Below are 23330 nucleotides of genomic sequence, written 5' to 3' on the forward strand. Positions count from 1 at the left end.
TGAATTATTAGTTACGGTGACACAGCAACTAATTGTTTATACGACATGGCAACTTGAGAATTTAAGATAAGTGCATCCTTATATTATCTTCCTGAAGAAATATATTGTTCACTTCAGTACATGGGATATTTCGTTATTTGCAGTGTGAGGAAAATGTGTGGAGAAATAAAGAAGTATCTTGTGGAGAAAAGGTTCTCCCCACCCCCACCCCCAGGTGGATGTGTTCACCAATATATGAATTATTTTAATATATATGAATTATTTTAATTATTTCGTTACTGCTCTCTTAGTGGTGTTCCCATTAGATTTAATGATGACTAGGTTCATACATTAGTGAAAACGGTAAAATACAAATATTTAGGAGTTTTGTAGGTGTCCTGTCTGTTCAAATCACAATCTCTATCACATACCTGAGTCATTCTCATGTGATACATGAAATAATTTCATAGTATAATATCCATACATTTTGAGCTCTTCTCAACTGATTATACTTAAATAGTTTGTTAGTTTTTGACAGGTTATGTAATGATAATGTGAGTAATGGTTTGAAAATGAATGAATACATTCAGAACTAGTCACAATTAACTCGAATTTACAAGTATGAAAGAAAAATAATCAAGAAGTCATAAGTCAGAGGAGTTGTAGTGGTAATAGGTAGATGCAGAACTATTTTTTGTTCATAAATGTGGGCTTATTAGCAGTAGTGCCATAAGAATGTAAAAGTATAGGCAGATTGGGTGCTCCATTAATTGTTTCGAGCATGCGATTTCATTAAGCTGTCACTTTGAAAGAAAATTTTTGAAATTTTACACAAAATTCTGTTTGAAATTTAGTAAAAAGTGATTAATTTATAAACTGAGTAATTCATCCTTACTTTCATTTTAGGGCAAAAAATACCGTTGTAAGCTAAGACTGTGTGAAAATTGGTACCTCTGACCTGTGTGTGATGTTGTTTGTTGAGAGCCCTTTTGTCTTTGTGTTTTCCCCGCTGATTTTTATACACACACTTTTAGCACTGTCATATGGTTTTTCTTCTGTAATGGGATTGGCGTTGTGTGTTGCATTGAAGTAATCATTCTGGAAATATTATTACATTTCGTTTTTTCTATTTTTGCAAGCTGCGTGTAAGTAACGGGATACCAGTAACAGTGTCCATACCTAAAGTCGGGCATGTTCTCTCACATTCACTGCAGAATGTGAAGCCTGCTGAAAATGAGCATATTAAAGAAGCAAATTTAATTAACAGCATTGTACTGTCCAATGAGAAACTTCGCAAAGGTTGCACTAACATAGAGAATACAACTAATTCTGGAGAGATTTCTATTGAATGTATTGGTAATGTATCCACCCCACATCAGAACAAAGAGGAGAAAAGATTCAAGCAAAAAGAAACAAAGGAGAAAAGAAATAAATTAGATAAGAAGTCGCGCGAAAGAAGAATACTAAATGATACAAAGGTAAATTTTATCTTGCTGTCATGTTGCATGCAGTAAAACCTACAATTGAACATACTTTTCACAAGTGCTGCATGAGGATTTTGTGCAGGAAGCAATTTGAAATTTTTCCATTCTTTTGCACATCTTGAGCAGTTGTAGCACAAAGCATTCACTTTTACAAAATAATTAGTTTGGCACTTTCATATGACTTCTGTTTTATGGGTAGTCAGCTTTTTATGCGATTTCATTTGTCCAATTGTAATAGCTTAACAACTTCTTGTAATATTTTCTTATTTGGCTCTTTGAGAGGCATTTAGTAATTCATTGTCTGCACGTTAGTTTTGTTCTTGTTCTCGTTCTCGATTGCTTACTCTCTTTCAGTAGTTAAAGAAGTTAAAAATAATTAAAATCAAATGTAATAAGCAACACTGCAAGTTAGTTTCTATTTAGCTATGTACAAACAACTAAATTTTTTGTGAAATCTACATTTAATGATATGGGTGGTCAGTGTTACCAGTGTGGCAGATGTCAATCATGAGGATAGAGTTGCACGTTCGCACATGGGGTACTATGCGCCCATTCGACTCACCGGAACATCAATCACTAATTTATGTTAATCAGAGCATAATACAGTACATTGTTCTGCACAGGCCAGGTACTAAATGCTCTTCAGAATTAAATACATATGTTGTAGCATATGTTCTGAAGGAAATCATTGGTTTGGATGGCAGTTTAATAAGTCTAAGGATTTGTATCTGAGGTAAACTAAGAGTTAACAAGAGACTGTATGAATTAGAGGACCAGTAAGTTAGCATACTTCAGCTCAGCATTTGGGTGGCAGTCTTAAAACTGAAAGGAAGACTGTCATTCAACACCATAAAGAAAACAATGACCACCATTATACAGTCCCATTAACAAACATCAGTCTTCCATGGTTGGGTTCTGAAGAGCACACCACATTCCCTCCCCTCTCTCTCTGTGTGTGTGTGTGTGTGTGTGTGTGTGTGTGTGTGTGTGTGTGTGTGTGTGTGTGTGTGTGTGTCAGCAGAAATTCGAAGCTTTTTGCATAACTTATCAGGCAGTATTTGGAAAAAACAATGTCTTTCTTCATTTGTTTTGGTAATCTAAAGAGCCATGTTTGTAGACATCATTTCTTTCACTAAAGAGGATAGGTTGTTTTGTTTTAATAGCATCCCTTTCTTCAGTTTTTGTGTAGCTCATTATAAAGGATCTTCAAAACAACAAATATTATACAAAAGTCATTTTAAACATGAGTGTTTTTATAATAGCCTGTGACAGTTTAAAAATTAAATTTAAAATAGGTTTCTTCTCTTAAGTGAACAATCAACTCCATAACTAATTAAGTTATTATGAAAAGGAAAGTTGTTACTCACCATATACCGGAAATGCTGAGTCACGGATAAGCACAACAAAAAGACACTTTGTATGGTGAGTAGCAACTTTCATTTTCATAATATTGTTACATTCCATTGTGGATTTTTCATTGCTTAATTAGATACACTTGTGCATCATAAATTATCTTTGTTAGTATGTGGCTGAGTAGTGACGTACAGGAAAAATCTAGGTTTAAATTAATGCTTCTGCATTAAGTTATTATAAATTTAGGATTCAGTGTGCTGCTGTTTATTTGTCAAGTCTTGGTAATTGAATTTAGTTTTTCATATAATTAATTTATTCTTTTAACGCATTTCTTCAAAATAATTATGTTGAATATATTAGAAATATGCTATTTCATTCTTGCTCTCAGTATTTTGTTTGTTTCTTTACATTGATATTGTTAACTGAGAGGTGAGACACAGTCATATGGGTAAATTATAGTGTATAAGTTTGCATGCAACCTAAGATATTTTTACACATAACTTTAACATATTGATGACTGGTGTGCTTTTTTAACACTGTTATTTTCTCTTTTGGTGTAGGGATCTTCTAACACTCCCTTAAAAAGCTCTTTGGCAGGAGAAGTAGCAAAGGCTCGGCAGCATATAAAAAATTCTTTAGAATGTGTGAGTAACTTGCATGATATTATCTAGTTCTGTTTTTAATGTCAGTTATTTTTAAGATTATTCATAATACATTCACAGGTTATTTATTTAAAAAAAATTCTTCATTGAATTGTATTTACAATTTTTTGTGGATCTAAATTTCTTAACTGGAGCATGTGTCAATGGTACACTGAGTTAATGAACTCATTTCTTACAGACTGTACTGTGCATGTAGTATTGATATGAAAAGATAGACATCAGTGATACAACTCTTCTGGTTTTTATTTACTTAAATGTAAATGTTATTTTGTAAGAAATCATTTAAAAAGTTTGCATTACATACTCAGCCTTTAGGTCACAACGTGAATAATATTATTACTGGCTTCAGTTGTGTGTAGCCATCATCCTCTAGATGTTCAAAGATTCATATGTAAAGTCAATTAATAAACAGCATACATATCCTCTTGCTCATACCAAGCTCTTAATTTGTCAGGCTTCAGCTAAGTCTTCATAAGAGGAGAGTGGAAGAATTAAGCCCCACAGAGCCTGTAGAAGGCTACTTTTGGAATGAATGATGCAGGGACACACTCTTCCTACCTAATGATAAAGTGCTGTCACTACACTTTTGTAGTTAGCTTAAATTATAAATAGAAGTAAAGAATGAAGAAATGTTTCAGGAGATCTTAATTGTTTGTCATTTGTAACGATTTTGGTTACTGTTGCAAATTTCACATCAGTTGTCAAGAGCAGTATATGGGGACATTGTTGTTCACATTGCTTCACTTCATATTAGACAAAATATTTTCATGGATGCTCATTCTAAGTATATTGGCATGGGGAAATAGTGATGGTCTTGTGAATTGTGTGTGTTTTTCAGCCTTAGGTTACAAATTATATCATATCCTGTTTAAACTTATTGCACAAATCAAAACCAGTGACTCCACCGAGTGAACCAATGCTGAAAAATAAAATTAAAGAAAGGGGGAAATTGTTTCTTCTGTCAGTTGTTCGTAGGTCTTGTAATATACCTGGAGTTTGCTTAGTCACACAGTTTGAAACAACCCTGATGGCACAACACACTGTGCACTAGTATGTGTGTTAATGATGTTATCAGCCTCCATATGACAATGATTGGAAGTGAATGCGATGAACACGTAAATGCAATAGAAAAATTAAAAAGCCAGATAAAATTTGTCTCCTCCATCTCGTGCATGATCACCTGCACAATCACATAGCTCACTTGTGAGATAATGTTAAAAACAGTCAGGTGTTCTAAAACTGTCAGAACACAAGTAAGACAAGAGGAAATCTAAAATAGAATCACAGGGAAATATGGTTGACTTACAAAAGACACAATCAGTCAGCCATTACTACATATGGATAAATCTGTAATATTGACAGTGGTTGAACAAAAAAAAGACTAGCAACTGGAGACCCTCAATGTTTGCTGATTCAGAAGTAGAGGGGCCAGTGACAAAAAAATTTTACAAATAGTAATCAGCTTGGATAAGCATGTGCTATGCTTATGTAGGTAGGTACAGGAGACTATAGGATTACATATCTGATAATGGCTTCATCTAGTTAACACTGCTCATAATACAGTGTTTTGTTGCATTGTAGACACTAATGAAACAATAATAAAATATGTGGAAAGGAACTGCATTCTGCCCCAGCTGATCATAATGGATATAGTGTAAATGTTAAGTTTCTCTTGAATTAAATTCAATGTTTCTAATCAATCTGCTTCTTGTTTGTTGATTTTCTTATTTTTTGCTGCTGCTTGTAGTAGATTGCAGCTGTGATTCAGAAAGAGGTTATTAATGGACAATTGCTTTAAAAGTGTTGCTTGTAAATTATTTAGTTCTAAACATGGGATATAAACTTAAGATTTTTGTAGGTTGATCGAAGATTTTCAATAAAGGGCATTCGTAAGTGCCATTCATAGTAAAAACTGCAGTCATACAGGTGGGAGTAATTTAGGACCTGATTCAGAAATATGTAACAAATAAGTAAAATTACAGTATTTTCCAATGATTTATTAAGAGATTTTATTCATAAAATGTGTGTGCATGAATGTGACGTCTAGGCTGAGCATCATTAGCATTAAATTGCAGTGATCTCAACTTACAACCTGAAAGTACTAGTGTGATATACCATTGTGTGATATGATACAACTACTTCATGATCACAGCTCTGGTGGCATTGCTTTGCATGCACATTAACTGAAGTGTTACATACTGATTTGCCAACTCTCAACCAAACTATCAGCTTCCAACCTAACCTAGACCTTGGGCTAAGTTACAACCAGTCTACATGCCAACAACAAATATAGACGTAAGAGGAATAATATCAGTAGTATGCTCTTTTTGTTTGTATCACACATAATGATTGTATTAAGAGACAAAGCAGACATCCTTATTGATAGCAGAACAAAGGTGCTTTTCCTAGGACTCCATAGTAGGGCAGTCTCAACCATTCAGAAGTACACACGAGGATAGTGCTGCACACAATACATGTCTTAAACTTTCTTACACAGATGCGCAGGATACCATTTGATCTGTTGAAGGTATTGTGATTTCTGAGAGTAAGGATATAAATTAAAAAAATGTACTCTGTACATCATATTTGACTTTGTCTCCAGTTTATCATGATTTTTAATGAAAGAGAACTTAAACATGTGAGATAGTGCTTCACAGAATATAGCAACTGGATAAGAATGCCAGAGAATGTTGTTAATTTCATACTATGGCTGTATGGGGAGTAGACCAAGAATTTGGGAAATAAAAGCTGCAATATAAGAAAAGAAAGGAAAACTGCTTAATCTGCAAGGAAATTAAAATCTAATGTCATTGAGAGAAATTGTTTATTAAAAATCGGGTCATACATTGGTGTGGTTTTTCCAAGGTGCTGGGAGTTTGACTTCTGTTTATCACTGTGTGCCTATTTGCTTTTCTTATCATTTGACTCAGCATTTCCATACAATTCCTTCAATTCTCATTGTCATGATCAGCATTTAATTATAATGTTCAGATGGATCTAACATAAAAATAACATTCCACATGACACACTGTTCTGAGAGTCCATTTCAGTTGTGCATTTTACAGTTTTCAAATAGTGAACTGATAGCTGTGTTTTTCACTTCAGTTCTTCATGCATTGTAAAGAAATATCTTTTTTGTTTCTTTAAACTACTGGTGTGGAAAGTGTAAAATGTTGTGAAAAAATGTATTACATTCATCTGCTATTGATGAAAATTTTACAGAAAACATTGTTTTTTTTCCTGTCATTGTGTTGCACAATGTCATATCACTTCCACACCAGGAGTTGTAGTGTAAGTTCTCTGTAATTAAAATACAAATTAAAATCATTGCATAAAGGTGTTTTTGATGCTGAAAACAGAATTGTTTGTGTAAATTTGGTTGTAAGGTATTTAATTTTTTATTTATTTGAATTTGATACAATTTTTACTGTTATAAACTCAAATCGTTCTTTATAGATGGATGGTATAGCGGCCTTGGCAACAAATGTAAATGTTGAACTTGTTAACAGACTGAATTCCTTGGAGAAGAGCAACACTGAACTCAACAGCCGTAAGTGATGTATAGTATATTGTATTAATTTTGTCAATAGATAGCCTTGTGAATGGACTGTTGCTCTATGGCAATGCAATTGCTAAAACTTCCAAGCACTAAAGTTCGACAATTACTAAATTATCACCCATTTAGAATGTAAAACATTCTGTTGGCTGAAATATCTTCAGAGACAAATGGCTGCCATCTCTGGCACGTTGAACAAAAGCAGCAATCTGGAGGAGGTGGGGAAGGTGAAGGGATAGCAGAATATAGGTGGGTGGAGGAGAGAAGAGTGCTGTCTGGTGGAGTGTGCAGGGTCTAGATGGAGGTATAAGACTGCCACCAGGTGCAGCATTGAGAGGGCTGTTGGTTAGGGAGTTGGGGGAGGGGGAGGAATGAGGAGCTGAAAAGGAGAGGAGTAGGGAAGGGGAAAAGTGGCTGGGTATGAAGGCAGAGGATGATACAATGAGGGTAAGGTAAGATGAACGGGAAAGAGGTAGTAAAGGCAGGGACAGAAAGTGTTGGGGTGTAATATATGGGTACAGTATGTTACCATTGATGCTGGCATAGTTTCTTCAAGCCCCTTCATAAGACCACCTCCATGCATAACCTCAAAACAAAAGCTGACCTGATGATCCTACCTGCAGACAGTTGGCACCACTGTCATTATGAATCAAAATTACTCTGGTGGAAGTCGTTTGCCAGTTTTCTGACTCCTTCTCCCATAAACTCTGCCAGAGTAATCCCATCCCAGAAGACCATCATAACCTCCAGTCCCTGCTTAAAGCCTCAGGCCCATTCCAGAACCCATTTCCCTCCTGAACCATAGCACACCCTGCAAACCCACCTTCTGCATGCTCTCTGAAATCCACAAACCCAACAGTCCTGGATGGCTGGTTTTTCTGCCCCCATACAGCCCTCATTGACCAACATCTCCCTCCAATTGTCTGTTATTTAACCTCTAAAACAAGCTTTCTTTCATAGACTGTCCATCTCTACCTCTTTACCTCCTGCATACCTGCTTGTCATTGTTGATGCCACATCCTTTACACCCCTGGTCTTGCCGGTATTGAACACTACCTTTCCCAACATCCTTCAGACACCAAATTCACTGCCTCATTCATCATATACTGTACTAATTTTATCCTGACACAAATGCTTCTCCTTTGAAGGGGAGGTATACAAACAAATCTGCGGCACAGACATGAGCACCGACATTGCTTTCTTCTACGCCGACATGTTCACTGGCCATCTGGAGGAGACCTTCTTAGCCTCCCAAAATGCCAAACCCCTAGTCTGGTTTAGTTTCATTGATAATATCTTTGTGATCTGGACTCAGGGCAAAGACATGCTTTCCTCATTCCTGTACAATCTTAATACCTTAACTTCCGTCCACTACACCTGGTCCTCATCAACCCAGTGTACCATCTTCTTGGGCATTGACTGCCTGCTGTGTAATAGCTCCATCCACATCTCTGTCCACAATAAATCCACCAACCATCAACAGTACTTGCATTTCGACTGCTGCAATCACTTCCGCACCAAAAAATTCCCCCTCAGATGGTGTATCTGTAGTGCCAAGAGCTCCCTTGTCCACTATGCTGAAGGTTTCACCAAGGACCTCACAGACAGGCACTATTCCTCAGATCTAGTTTGCAAACAGATCTCTTGTCCCATCTCCTCACAAACCCCAATGCTCACACCACCACCAAGAACCAGCTATTAAGAAGCACTTCCGTCACCAAATACCACTCTGTACTGTAATGACTGCATCCTTCATCAGGGCTTTACCTATCATGTCCTGAAATTAGGGACCTCCTACACAAGATCCTTCCCACCCCTCCTAAAATGGTGTTCCATCGTCTGCCCAATCTCAACAACATCCTAGTCCATTCCTGTGCCACTCTGAATCCCAACTCATTGCCATTGGATAACCCAGGTACAAGATCTGCCCAGTTCACCCAACCAGTGCCTCGTATTCCAATCCTGTCACATGCTTATCTTACCCCATCAGAGACCAGACTACCTGTGGAAGCAGCTGTGCTGTATACCATCTCTACTTCAATCATCACACAGCATCTTATATTGGTATGACTACCAGCCAGCTGACCACCAGGATGAACAGCTACTGCCAAACTTACGACCAAAGGCAAATTAGACCATCCTGTGGCACAACATGCAGCTAAAATGACATGCTTGAGATCAGTGGCTGCTCACAACACGCATCCTCTGGATCCTCCCCTCCACCACTAGCTTTTCCGAACTACTTACAGCATATTCACTCCTGAAATTATCCCCTCAGCCTATGGTAACTTAATATCCCCACACCCTTCACCCAACAATTTCTGCCCCGTCGTACAAACCTCTTCCCTACTCACATCCCTTCAACCTCATTTTGTTCCACCCTTTGCCGACAAACCAGCACATTTTTTCCCCTTCCTTACTCATCTCCTTTTCAGATCCCCCCCACTCATTCCCACTCACCATTTCCCCTTGCGCACCCTATTTCCCCCTCCCCACCTCCCTGCCCCTGTGCCCCCCAATACTGCTCCTGGTGGCAATCTTGCCGTGTCTCCATCTAGTCCCTGCACACTCCACCAGACAGTGCTATTCTCTGCCCTGTTATCCCTTCCCTGCCCCTCCCAGATTGCTCCACTCATTCAATGTGACAGTTGCATTCTGGTTCGGGCTGCCATAGGTGGCAGTAGTGTGTGTGTGTGTGTGTGTGTGTGTGTGTGTGTGTGTGTGTGTGTGTGTGTGTTTTTTTCTCTGTAAATGTGTGAGTCTTTCCATTGTGCCTGTCTGCAATGAAACATGTTATATTTGTGGTGAGTAGCAATCTGTTCTTTTCCTTGTATTTTTCGTTTTCCAACCTGGATATTCCATTGATTAATATTTAGATGTTTTGACAATGTCCACTTCATTATCGTTACAATCAGCTACATTTTTCAATGCACCATGGTTTTTGATACGTTTGTTTTCCTGTCTGTTCTAGCAATCTCCCCCCACCCCCCCCCCCTCTCTCTCTCTCTCTCTCTCTCTCTCTCTCTCTCTCTCTCTCTCTCTCTCTGATGTATGCCTGCTGAACAACTGTGTTTGTAGTGATTTTATATAAAAATCCATATCTCAGTGCAGTATGTGAGAAATAACACTTCTTTTCAGGCACATCAGAAACTTTTTTGAAAACCCTGTTTAGTAGGCTGAATATATTCCAACCCATTTCTACTCTTACATTTATTTCTTTTTGCTGTCCTCCATCACTGTGTTCAGCTGCCCCAGATTCTACAACTCACTATCTGGATTTCAAGGTCTAAAGTAAAAACTTTTTATACGAGACTTAGGTATTTATAACCAGGCAGATGTTACATGCTGCAGGAAGGAGGCAGTGTGCTACAATCTGCTTGGTTTTCAAGCAAAATTTGGCACTTATTGAGAATTTCTTGATGCGGAGGAGAGTCAGGGAAGTGTTTAGGTGCCCTATCTTTTTATGTTTGTGATCTGGCAGACAGTACTAATAGTAACCTCTGACTCTTAACAGATAACACTGTTATACACTTCGAAGTACTATTTGGAAAGCATTGCACAAGTATCCAAGAAAACTTGATAAGATTTAAGTGGTGCAGAGATAGGCAACTTGCTTTAAATTTTCTGAAATGCAAAATTGTGCATTACACAAAATTAAAAAATACGTCATTGTGTGACTGCTGTATCTGTCATATTTTGTCAGTCATCTCGGATGTGTGTGGCTGTAACATTCCTTGAGTATATGAAATTGAGTGAACACACAGGTTCAGCTGTAGCTAAAACAGGTTGCAGAGTTTGGTTAATTGGAAGGATACTGGGAAATTGTGATCAGAGTACAAAGGAGGTGGTTTGCAAAGTACTTGTGAGTCCTCCAAGAATACTGCCCAAGTGTGTGGGACTTGTGCCAAATAGACTACATCTACATACATACTCCGCAATCCACCATACGGTGTGTGGCGGAGGGTACCTCGTACTGTAACACTCGCGTGATGATCAAACCTACCAGTAACAAATCTAGCAGTCCGCCTCTGAATTGCTTCTGTGTCTTCCCTCAATCTGACCTGATAGGGATCCCAAATGCTCGAGTAGTACTCAAGAAGAGGTCGTATTAGTGTTTTATAATTGGTATCCTTTACAGATGAATCAGATCTTCCCAAAATTCTACCAATGAGCCTAAAACTATCTGCCTTCCCCACAACTGCCATTACAGGCTTGCCCCACTTCATATCGCTCTGCAATGTTACGCCCAAATATTTAATCGGTGTGACTGTCTCAAGCACTACACTACTAATGGAGTATTCAAACATTACGGGATTCTTTTTCCTATTCATCTGCATTAATTTACATTTATCTATATTCAGAGTTAGCTGCCATTCTTTACACCAATCACAAATCCTGTCCAAGTCATCTTGTATCATCCTGCAGTCACTCAACGATGACACCTTCCTGTACACCACAGCATCATCAGCAAACAGCTGCACATTGCTGTCCACCCTATCCAAAAGATCATTTATGTAGATAGAAAACAGTGGACCTACCACACTTTCCTGGGGCACTTCAGATGATACCCTCACCTCCGATGAACACTCACCATCGAGGACAATTTACTGGGTTCTATTACTTCAGAAGTCTTCGAGCCACTCACATATTTGGGAACCAATCCCATATGCTCGTACCTTAGTTAGGAGTCTGCAGTGGGGCACAGTCAAACACTTTCCGGAAGTCAAGGAATATGGCATCCATCTGATACCCTTCATCCATGGTTCGCAAGATATCGTGTGAAAAAAGGGCGAGTTGTTTCGCAGGAGCGATGCTTTCTAAAGCTGTGCTGATGTGTGGACAGCAACTTCTCTGTCTCAAGAAAATTCATTATATTCGAACTGAGAATATGTTCGAGAATCCTGTAACAAACTGATGTTAAGGATATTGGTCTATAATTTTGAGGATCTGTCCTTCTACCCTTCTTATATACAGGTGTCACCTGCGCTTTTTTCCAGTCACTCAGGACTTTACGTTAGGCGAGAGATTCGTGATAAATGCAAGCTAAGTAAGGAGCAATGCAGTAGAGTACTCTCTGTAAAACCGAATTGGAATCCCATCAGGACCTGACGATTTATTTGTTTTCAACCCATTCAGCTGCTTCACAACCCCAGGGATGTCTATCACTATGTTCTCCATATGGACAGAAGATACTGAATGTAAACAAAGAAGGGCGTCACAAATACACACACACACACACACACACACACACACACACACACACAAATTTTGAAGGTAAAATTGACACTTGACTTCATTGTACAACATGTGCAAACATAGCTAAAATAAAAGCTCATTGTTATTCCCATTGTCATTGTGCCAAACAGAGGAATTCTTTCATTTCCTTACCTTTTAGTAACAAATATCAGGGTAATTATGATAGGATTTACCAAATTAAGCATTAGTTCATAACAAATTTTCCCAGTGCTGCTGCAGCTCTGTAACTTTGTTAGAACATCCCACATTCCAAGGTCATCTGATGGCTGTTACTGTTATTCACTATTCCTTTTCTTAAATTCTCAGTGAAATGCATTAACTGCTTGATGTCACCAGTTTTTGTTTCAGATTCTGAATGATACTTACTGCTCATTACATTAGTATCTTAATAATCGTGTAGTCTCTCTTACTTCTGTATTTGGTTTACTAGGTTTTCATCTTTAGTTCTGTGGATACCTACTCATTGATAGTCCCATTAGCTTTATCTTTTTTTAACATACTTACTCCTCCCTTTCTGCGACCTCCCATTGATCACATTCCTTTTAGATCTTCAGCTTAGTACGTAGCAATTACACCAGTGATATTGTTCGAAGAATAGTTCCTGGACATTCATTTGTGTGATGTGCAGAAGTAAACTTCTTGTTCCCAGAAACATAATGTGAGTAAGAGTCATTAGAATTATATCTGGTGTCAGTCTTAGATCATCATGCAGAGACGTCTTTAAGAAAGTTGATATTCAACTACTACTTCTCAGTACATACACTCACTGATGTCCTTTGTCATTTCCAACATGTCTCGTTTTACACAAAATAGTGCAAACCATGATTAAAATACCAGAACCAAAAACAATCTGTATAAGGACTATAAAACCTTAACATTAGTACAAAAAGGAGTCAAATACATTTGTACTCATATATTCAGTAACTTACCACAGCATATCAAAGGTCTGGTAAGTGATAAAGATGGGTTTCAGAGTGAATTAAAGAACTTCCTGTTGGCCAGCTCCTACTCCATCGATGAATATCTTCACAAGGACCCAAGTATTATAGTTCATAACTCCATCTGCATTAAAATTGTACAATATCCATGTATCTGAGTAAATTTTTATTTGTGAACTATCTTAAAATTAATCTGAAACTTATAATTCGTTCATATTTCATTATTGATCTCTTGATATGTCGTGCTATATTGTATGATGCAAGCTTCATCATAATCATTAATATATATTGTCCACATACTCAAGTTCTTGCTTTGTTTCTGAAGTATACTGGTGTTTACACTGGGGTAACTATCTCAAATAAAATTCAAATTATTATGTAAAACTGTTTTAGGAAGTTGATACATTATTTCATGTCAGGAAATTGAAATTCTGTCCTAGTGTGATTTTGTTCACAGTTGTGAAAGATCTGCAAGCTGTTATTAAACAGCTGGACTCTCGTGTTAAAGTGCTGGAAACAAACTCAAATAAGCCAAGCCACACGACCACTGTAGCACCAGCTCCTACACAGGAGAAAACAGTAGATGACAATGATGATGGAGTCGACCTTTTTGGATCTGATTCTGAGGTAATTAAAAATATTCTAGTTACTACTGAGCAGTTACTTTGTATTGGAAACCGTATGTCCTCTGTTCATAGCTCTGGAAGCGGAACACTTGATATCACAGTGGTTGCTTGAAAACCATAAAGTTCTATTTGGAGTTTTGGTTTGGAAGTGCATTCATATTTGATTTCTGTATACATTGATTTCACAACTACATTGAACAGAGAGACATTTAGAATCCAGATAAAACTGTTAAGTCAGATAGTGCTGACTTTCACAGGTGGTATGTGATATTGCTGATACTTGTATTATGAGCATTTTCCGTGGTCCAAGGCACAATTTTCTGCCACGGAAAAAAGTGTGTGAACATTTGAACACTGGAAAGGATTTACACTCACTGCTTGCCACAGTAGTAGTATATCATATCCCTAGCACTTGCACCTAAGTGTACAAAGGAACTACAAAAAAAAGCATAAATACCTGCGTGAAGACATACAAAAGCATTGTCACTTCGGCAACACGTAAAAATCAGCAGTAGCAAATCATGCACTCGGGCTGGGAAACAATGAAATTCTGAAAATGTAGTTTTAACAAGATTTGATAATTACTGTGCCAGGACTTAGAGTGGCCATAAAAATACAAAAACACAATTTCAACAAAAAAGGAGGAAGATTGAAATTAGACAAGCTTTGAGCCTTAGTGCTAAATAAAACAAACAGCACCAATGCTTCCCACAACTGGCGCCATAACACAAGTTGGTGTGACTCCACTATCTTAGGTAGCAGTCTGATGTCATGAACTGAGCATTGTAAACATTACAGCTAGAAGACCTTGTTTGAGTCTGTAACAACTTTGAGTCCTTAAAGCCTCTGATGTCTTTGTAATTGGAAGACAAACCACAAGGCAAAGAATTAGGTCTTTGACCACAACTTAATTCTTTATGCAAGTGAAAAGACAAATCCAAAAATAAAACAAAAAAAACTAATTTGAAATGTTTATAATACATTAGCTGAATATTTATGTAGTGGCACTGAATTGTGTGTATGGGGAGGAGGGTGCAGGCAGGAGGATCAGAGGGGGGGCGGGTGCAATTGTGTGTAGTTAATGTTTTGCTGCTGCTAATGACCATTGTGCCTTCATATTTTCTATATTGTCAATATGCATCCACTTGTATGTTCCCATAATTAGAAGTTATCTGCCAGTTACCCTCAAAGAAAGTGTTCTTGGAAAGGAATGAAAGAAAAGTGTAATTGACATTAAATGACACTAGGAAGGCATTAGCATTTCAAGTAGTGTTTACAAACATTATTTAGTTAACTTTCTTGACCTCTGGACTCCTAATTTCTGTGCAATTCGCACCCTAGGGCTTTGTCTAAATTGCCAAACTAACTACTGTGTGTGTAACGTTTTTCATAGTTATGTTAATGAAGAAAACTTGGGGTTGGGTGAAACTTCGCTATTAATCCAAATGGCTGGAAAGTTGGCAACAGTGAATAAGAGCTATGGATGATATACGCACTACAGTATAACCCCGCTTTTATGTTCCCAGAATTAACGTTTCTCTGCTGTTTGACATTTTTTGTATCGTTCCCATCAAATTTACTATGTCCATAATGCTAATTTGCACCTGATTTTGTGTCAACATATTTACAATTTTCCCACACTTTACGATTTATGAAAAATTGTTCATGGAGGAAAAAAATGATGCTGGCGCAATGTTGGCTATCCAGTAGTGTTTACAAATATTACGTGGTTAAGTTTCTTCACACCAGAGCACACTACTCAGCAGTTTTGAACTGGTAAACGTATGAAAGTTGGCAGAATTTGTGCCGTACCTCCTGCCAGTGCCAAGCTCTACTTGGCGTGGTGGCTGATGATAGTAACTAGGTTTGTTCGAATGATGGTATCATGACCAATCACAGCCATTTTCAGACTGTCTCTACTGCGCAAATGCAGTTTCGTGATTGTTGTGATCAGCGTGACGTGTTTGTCGAACCGTATTTAGCGTGTTTCAGCATTTGGCCACTTGTAGCTGTAGTTGACTCTGTCATTCACTTTGTGTTGCTCAACTGCTTTTAGCTGAAACACAGCACTGGTTACTTATTTTTTCAAACTGAGCAAAACGTGTTTTGAGAATTTATTCTCATTGTCAAGTGCATTATTTGTGTATGTATTGCTTGTGATATTACACAAACAATGTGAGTGATGGTTTGCGTGTGTGTGGTTTTCCGTGTAACTGAGGAAGCACAGTACCAGATAAGCTGAAAAAGACTACAGTGCAAGAGATGCAGAATAATACATATTGAAAAACCACTCAAAATACTTGCCTACATATTTGCACTCGACAATGAGAGAAAATTCTCAGAACACGTCATGCAATGTGTGAAAAAATACGTAACTAGTACAGTATTTCATTATTTAAATAAACAATGACAGTTGCAGAATTTCAAAAACATTGATTATGACAGTCAAACATTCCTACTTCCCAAACTGTTATCAGTTCCAGTTACATCAGCGATTTTTATTAGGTATAAAACCTTTATTAGATAATAAAAATTTTGGGTACATTATCTGCTCATTATTTCTCCTATTGGTTTTTACAGTGCATTTAGTACCTCCTCAGAGTTGTATACAACTAACAGTATAATTATAGTAAGACCTGGTTTTACATCTCCAGATTTCACTTTTCTTGTCATTTACATTATTTTCAGTTGGTCCCATCGTAAGCCATATTTTCTCAGTTAATTTGTTTTGTTGCCATTAAAGATTCCACATTTCCCATATTTTGTGCTGTCGAACCACTACCAAAAGGCTTCAGTATTGACTTTCTAATAAATTTATATGGAAACTGTAGTGCTCTTACTCATCTCAATCTGTAGGACAATGTGTGACAAACTGCACACTTCTATGAAAAGGATAGTGCTTTGTTTGAAGCTGTACAGTTCATGACCTGAATCATTTTGTGTTGTATGAGACACGCAGGTGACATGTTTAGGAGCACTTCTAAAATGTTTATGTAAGTTTTGTCACCTTACTGTACTCTGAACTGCAATAAATCATCAAAAATAGGATTTGAAGTTTTTTTCTCTTAAAGGCAATATCATGTAATTCATGACTAGAGTAATTCTTCTACATTCTAAGTTTTGGTCATCATGGTATTAATAAAATTACTTGACTTCACAAATGCATCTTTATGCCATTCAGAATATGTATAACTAATTTTTGCAGATTTATGAAACTTTGATTGGTGAATGCACAGTGTATGAATTCACTGCCATGACCACCAAGCTTTATACAATACATGTCTGAAAAGCTCGCACAACTTACAAAGAGCACCTTTAACTGCTTTAGAATAAAAGAATCATGGATGTTCAGTCCAATCCAAATATTCTCTTTATGCCATGTGTCAGTTCTGAAGTTATATTTCTCAAGTTGCCATCGATTTTATTAAATCTTCTACCTTATGGCAGGGATGGTGAACCAATGGTGCACGTTCCTCTACATTTGAAGGCATCGTACCAAAGTTTGTTGTGAATGGGATATTGGTGCCAAGATGTCACCAAAGTTGTGGATGACAGATCTTCACTCATGCTCACTCCCTTCGTGTCACAATGTACTCGAATGATTTAGTAATAATACACCATCATCCACAGTTAGATCACATAGATCGGCAGCTGTTCTAATGATGCTGACTTCTGACCTCTGCTGATGAGTACTGTACAGCTAAATTGTTATAGCAAAATAATGTTCACCTGTTTTTGCATCTTGTACACACTTATGTCAGGTGCTACAATTTCATGTAGTTAGTACCATTTCTAAAATTGAAAGTATTTCTAATTTCAATTTGCCACCGCTCATTCCTCATCCGTCTTTCAACATCATCTTTGCCTCTGTACTTCCACCTCTACTGACATCTCTGCCCAAACTCTTTGCCTTTACAAATGTCTGCTTTTGTGTGTGTGTGTGTGTGTGTGTGTGTGTGTGTGTGTGTGTGTGTGTGTGTGTGTGTGTGTGTGTGTGTCTCCTTTTTTCCCCCTAAGGTAAGTCTTTCCGCTCCCGGGATTGGAATGACTCCTTACCCTCTCCCTTAAAACCCACATCCTTTCGTCTTTCCCTCTCCTTCTCTCTTTCCTGACAAAGCAACCGTTTGTTGCGAAAGCTTGAATTTTGTGTGTATGTTTGTGTTTGTGTGTCTATCGACCTGCCAGCACTTTTGTTTGGTAAGTCTCATCATCTTTCTTTTTAGATATATTGAAAGTATTTATTTATTCATAATGGCTAGTTTAGTAAAGAAACAAAAGAGCAAGAAAAGTGTAATAAAATTTCAAAATTGGTGGACTGACAAATGTGGCATGATTAACAGGTGCAATGAAGCAGTGTTTGTTTTATATTCTGGGGCAATGGTATTTAGAACTTTGCCTGTAAAACAATACTATGAAACAAATCACTATACTTTACGGAAAAAGCGAACCAGAGCAAAAGGGAATCAATATGTGTCATGAAACTCGCAGGCAGAGTAAAACTGTGTGCCGGACTGAGACTCTAACTCAGGACCTCTGCCTTTCGCGGGCAAGTGCTCTACCACTTGCCCATGAAAGGCAATGGTCCCGAGTTAGTCTCGGTCCAGCACACAGTTTGAATCTGCCAGCAAGTTTCATATCAGCGCACACTCCGCTGCAGAGTGAAACACTCATTCTGGGAATATGTGTTATGATGATGGGAATAGTCAACGTGTGTGATTAAGTAATTTAGCAAGGACTGTCATTCCAGATCTGCTGATGTCATTTCAGAGCATAGTAAACCTATTGCCTATATGTAATTTTTGAAGAAAGTCTGGTTGGCAAGTGCCCAATCACGTTTTGAAAATGGAGGTAAGATCAGTTAGCGCATCAAAGATACTCCTTTATCTAGAAACACAATGGGACAGAATCGTAAAACTGATGCAAATGTAAAACACCCAAAAAAAAGTGATGTAAAGTCCTCTGTTTATATTTCGTAGTGTCTTGATGAAAGTACAGATGTAACTAAATCTGCCCATTTAGTTGTATTTTTTCAATATTGTGCAGTAAATGACATCAAAAAGAATAGTGTGGTGATAATGATGCCAGCAACTACTAAGGGCACAGATATTTGTGCGGCTGTTCATAACTTGCTTACTAAAAACTAAATATATTTAACCAAATTTGTTTCAATAACTACTGATGGTGCTCCCAATATGGTGGGCAAAAAAATGGTTTTGTTAGTGTATGTGAAGCACACAGGGGCCATTTGATCCTTGAATTCCACTGCATCATACATTGACAAGCTTTGTGTGCAAGAGATGGTTTTGGTTCCCTTAATAAAATAATGGCCATAGTCACAAAAATAGTGAAACTCGTATTGTCCTTGGGTGCTAATAAAAGGACAAAGCAGTGTTAGATGGAGTCAAATCAGTGTACAATGGCTTACTGATGTATAATAATGACTGAGTGAGCCTTGGCAGCATACTTCAAAGATTTGGCTGACAGGAAAATTGTGCAATATTCACAGTTAATGGGTGTTAAGTGCCTTACAATAGTTTGTTGTGGACAAGTGCCAGCATTTCAATGATTTGAACATAAAGCTTCGAGGCACAAACAAAACTGTTACTGTTATGATAGAGCTTATTTGCACTTTTCAGGTTTGCAAGTTAGTGATAATTTTTCCAAAAACTGTTTACCAAATTTCAAAAAAACATTGCTAGTAATTTGTATTTATACAAAAAGTAATTGATGAATTTTCTTCAGTAATACATTGTTCCATTGAAGCATTTTCATAGATTTTCTCAGTTGCCAGAAACAATAAAATTTATTATTGTGTGTCCCGATATAAATTTACTGGTTAAACTGAATTTTTTTAAATTGGATTGGTTTGAAATTCAAGAAATAGAAATGCAGTTGATTGATGTTCAGTCTAGTTCAATGCGGACTCAAAAATTGATCAAAATGAGAAGAGAATTGGAAGTAAAAGAATTAGAAAGTCTGTCAGTAGTTTAACCAAAAGTGGTTACATTGAGTTTGTGCAAGTGTGAAATTCTATTCCATACAAGCATAACTGTATAAAGAAGCTGGCATTTGCTACCTTAACAATATTTTCAGCTACCTAGGTCTGAGACTCATTATTTTTTGAAATGAATAACATCAAAGACTTGCTAAGAGACTGTTAAAGGATTAGAGTTCAACTTGCATTCTGTAGCATATTGTTAGAAAATATGCACCTAATATAAATTATTTGGCATCAAATTTTCAGCAGCAGAAATTGCATTTTTCTTTCATTTAGATAAACAAAAAAGATTTTTTATGATTTCTGTATTAATGCTCTTTCTAGTTGCTAATAAATTGAAGTACTTTTTCAGTGGAGCTGAGATGTCTATGCAATCAAATTTTAAAATATGCATGTATTCGTGCACTGCCAAATGCCTAAACATGTACAAAATAAGCAACAAAAAATTACTTTTAAGATTAGTTTTATGGCATGCCATGGACATATTATTTATTTGGGAAAAATGGCTTGTGTATTCACAAATGTTTGCCATTTGTGCCTTAGGGAATAATCAGTTGCCTCCCTTCCTGCTGCCAAACATAATTTCCAGCATCAGAATTATTGACCAGGAGACTACTATCCTTCCCATCAAAGCACTTAAAACCAGCAGAGGTACTGGCTGGGTCTGCATTTTCTCCAGCAATACAATACTGGAATTAATAGTAAATAGTGTTTGGCTCACCATTTCCCTGTTCCATTGCAGGTAGTATATTTTTCAATTCCATCACTTTTGTTTTTAGTTTGTTTATGGAGTACAAAATATGGACAGTCCTTTTTTTTACTATATTCACTGTGCTTGAATACTTTAGTGCACAAAATTGTGAGTAAACCACATTCACTCACTATAGCTCACTTAAAACTCATTATTGACTTCGGAAAACAGAGAAACTTCATTCACTGCCAACGGCACTCTTGGGCTATACCGATCAACTAGGTTTCATGAAAGCACATTATAGAGATTTCATGCTCAAATTTGTTGCTTATTTGCAGTAGTGGTTCTGAAATTACTTTAATGAAGGCTGTTCAAATGCAATTAATTTAGTGCCAGTATCACATAGATTGGCTGTAGTTCTTTACTACTCCTCCTCCTCCTCCTCCTCCTCCTCCTCCTCCTCCTCCCAGTATATGTATTCTCATGTATCGAAAAACTAATAGTTTTCAGATTGCTAGGAATCAGTCAAAAGCACCTGTTGCTAACTGCTATCCTGTATTTCACACATTAAAAAATCTTTAGTGGACAATGTTGCAAGTTTTATGATTTGAATTAATTCACTGATGTACAGAAAGAGCTAATCAACCAGTAAGTTTCTAAAGACACATTAGTAAGCTTCACAGCTGCTGTTGTGAATGGCTGAATCAATATGTGATCGCACAGACAATTTCATGCATGTACTCATTAGGTTTCAGTTCACTGTTTTCAATTACAAACACACAACATTTCCTGAATGGCCAAGGAATTCTGGAAGCTCGAGAGGAAGAAATTGCTCAATAACTCACCTCCTACATTTTTGGAAGGATAATTACAATTTTGGTCATTATTTTAAAATTTTTGATTTATCAAAGAACTGAAGAAAGTATGAAAAATGTATCTTGAAACTTGGTCCTTTTCAGTACATATTCTTTTATATCAATTACAAATGTGCCAGTAATGTTTTAAATGATGGCATAAAGGGCTGCTCTCTTGGCTCAATATTCCTCTAAGCGGCCAGTCCTCGAAGTGTTACCCACCATGCAACTACACATTTTTAATATTAACAAATTGATGCTCCAGATGTAAAAAAGAATCCTTTGATTATTTAACATATGGCATCCAAAACAGTCACATGTAAAGAGGTATTACAAAACAAATTGTATTATAAAAAATCAATATGTGACCGTATTAAGAACTGGTATAAAGCAGAAACTGGAGGAATATTTAAAACTGGAAGAATATTTGCGAAAATAAACTGGAGATATATTAACACAAAAATATAGAGTATTCCAAAATGGAAGCTGGTTAACAGTTGAAAAGTGTGGTAGTAAATGAAATTTTAGAGCTCCATGTTAGCACCTAAAAGCCAATTCTTTATCTAGTTTCTGGGACAAAAATGTGAAGGAAGCAATCATCATTAAATTTTATGTGCTAAGAATATCCTAACACTGATAACGCCATCAATGATTGGGAAAGAAAACACAATCCTTTACTAACTATGCTCACTAAGGTGCAGATGTAGGCATTTAAGATACTGCCTTGATAAATTCCACTCTCATTAATGACATGAAATAGTGGAGGGAATCGAATTCCACTCTTCTAATAAATAGCCAAATCTTTGTCCCAATTTTCCAAAATGTGAAGATCTTTGCTGATGGGGACTGCATTTGAAACTATATATCTGGTTACAGGCAAAATCAGTGATTCTACCAAAAGAGAAGTTACATATTAATGCAAATGGAGACATCAAAATTTGTTTTAGCAAAATGGTAAACAGCTATTTCAATATGGTCTAATGTATGCTGAAAACTATTCTAGTATATACATGTCTCATTTGTCAGAGCATTTACAGCAAACCATTTGGCAGCCATCTCACAGTCAAACGGACACTTCTGAGTCTCTTCTGGTTAAAATATAACTGCTAAAATGGAAGTCAAATGAGTTTCACTTTCAATACGTAAATACTAGGTCACGAAAATGAATATGGAAATGTAAATGCTGGATGAAACACTGTCACATTTGCTCTGTGTTTAACATGCCAATATACTCACGTAAAATGAACCTGCAAATTTTGAAAGTTAAATCGATACCTCCCTTTCCAGTTTCATATCTTTTGCAAAAGAATTGGTTACAGAAGCTTTTTAAGCACATACTTTATTAAACATCAGTAAGCAATTTTATTACATTTACCCAATAAAATGAGGTTTCCCAAATTTGTCATCCAAAAAAATACAAGGTCAGCTTAAAATTTCAGACTGTGGGTCAATGTGCTTATGTTGTACAATGGATTATATAGGGGATATCTTAGAATTACATATGAAGCTCTAGCAATTGAAATTGCAAGCAAATTTATTTTGAAAATTCTGAAAGGTTGGAGGAGCAATAGGAACACCAACTTGGGTGAGAGGACAAATGTGGGGGAGAGAGTGGTGAGTGCCCAGCAAATTTTGTTGTTATCTCAACCATGAGAATGTATACTGGTTACCTTGGCTTTTTATGGGCATCTATAATGTTTAAACAGCAGTTTGCCTGAACCAATTTGTAGTCTAAACTGAATTCAGTTGGACAAATACTCCACAATAGTACACATTTTAGCAGGAGATGGTATAGCCTAGATAGGGGCCAATGGTGTAACTACATGTTTCATGCAGCAGTGTCATCAATGCTAATTGGGAGTTATGCTGGTTCAACACAGCCAATGAGAGGACAGCAGGCACACATGTGGGCACACATGTGGGCACACATATT

General features: G+C 37.0%; 1 protein-coding gene across 6 annotated transcripts in view; it reads left to right on the top strand.

The window, feature by feature from the left end:
* LOC126184399 (elongation factor 1-delta-like) overlaps positions 1 to 23330 on the top strand; it is a 47963-nt gene that overhangs the window by 14970 nt on the left and 9663 nt on the right. For 2 of the 6 annotated variants that reach the window (XM_049926793.1, XM_049926785.1), the window contains exons 3-6: positions 1119 to 1457; positions 3377 to 3460; positions 6935 to 7028; positions 13686 to 13855. In XM_049926793.1, coding sequence (XP_049782750.1) covers positions 1119 to 1457; positions 3377 to 3460; positions 6935 to 7028; positions 13686 to 13855 — 687 coding nt within the window. The remainder of the gene's footprint in view (positions 1 to 1118; positions 1458 to 3376; positions 3461 to 6934; positions 7029 to 13685; positions 13856 to 23330) is intronic. The other 4 variants (XM_049926809.1, XM_049926801.1, XM_049926824.1 and 1 more) reach the window with 2 other exon arrangements.

The sequence above is a fragment of the Schistocerca cancellata genome, chromosome 1, assembly GCF_023864275.1.
Source record: "Schistocerca cancellata isolate TAMUIC-IGC-003103 chromosome 1, iqSchCanc2.1, whole genome shotgun sequence".
Taxonomy (NCBI): domain Eukaryota; kingdom Metazoa; phylum Arthropoda; class Insecta; order Orthoptera; family Acrididae; genus Schistocerca; species Schistocerca cancellata.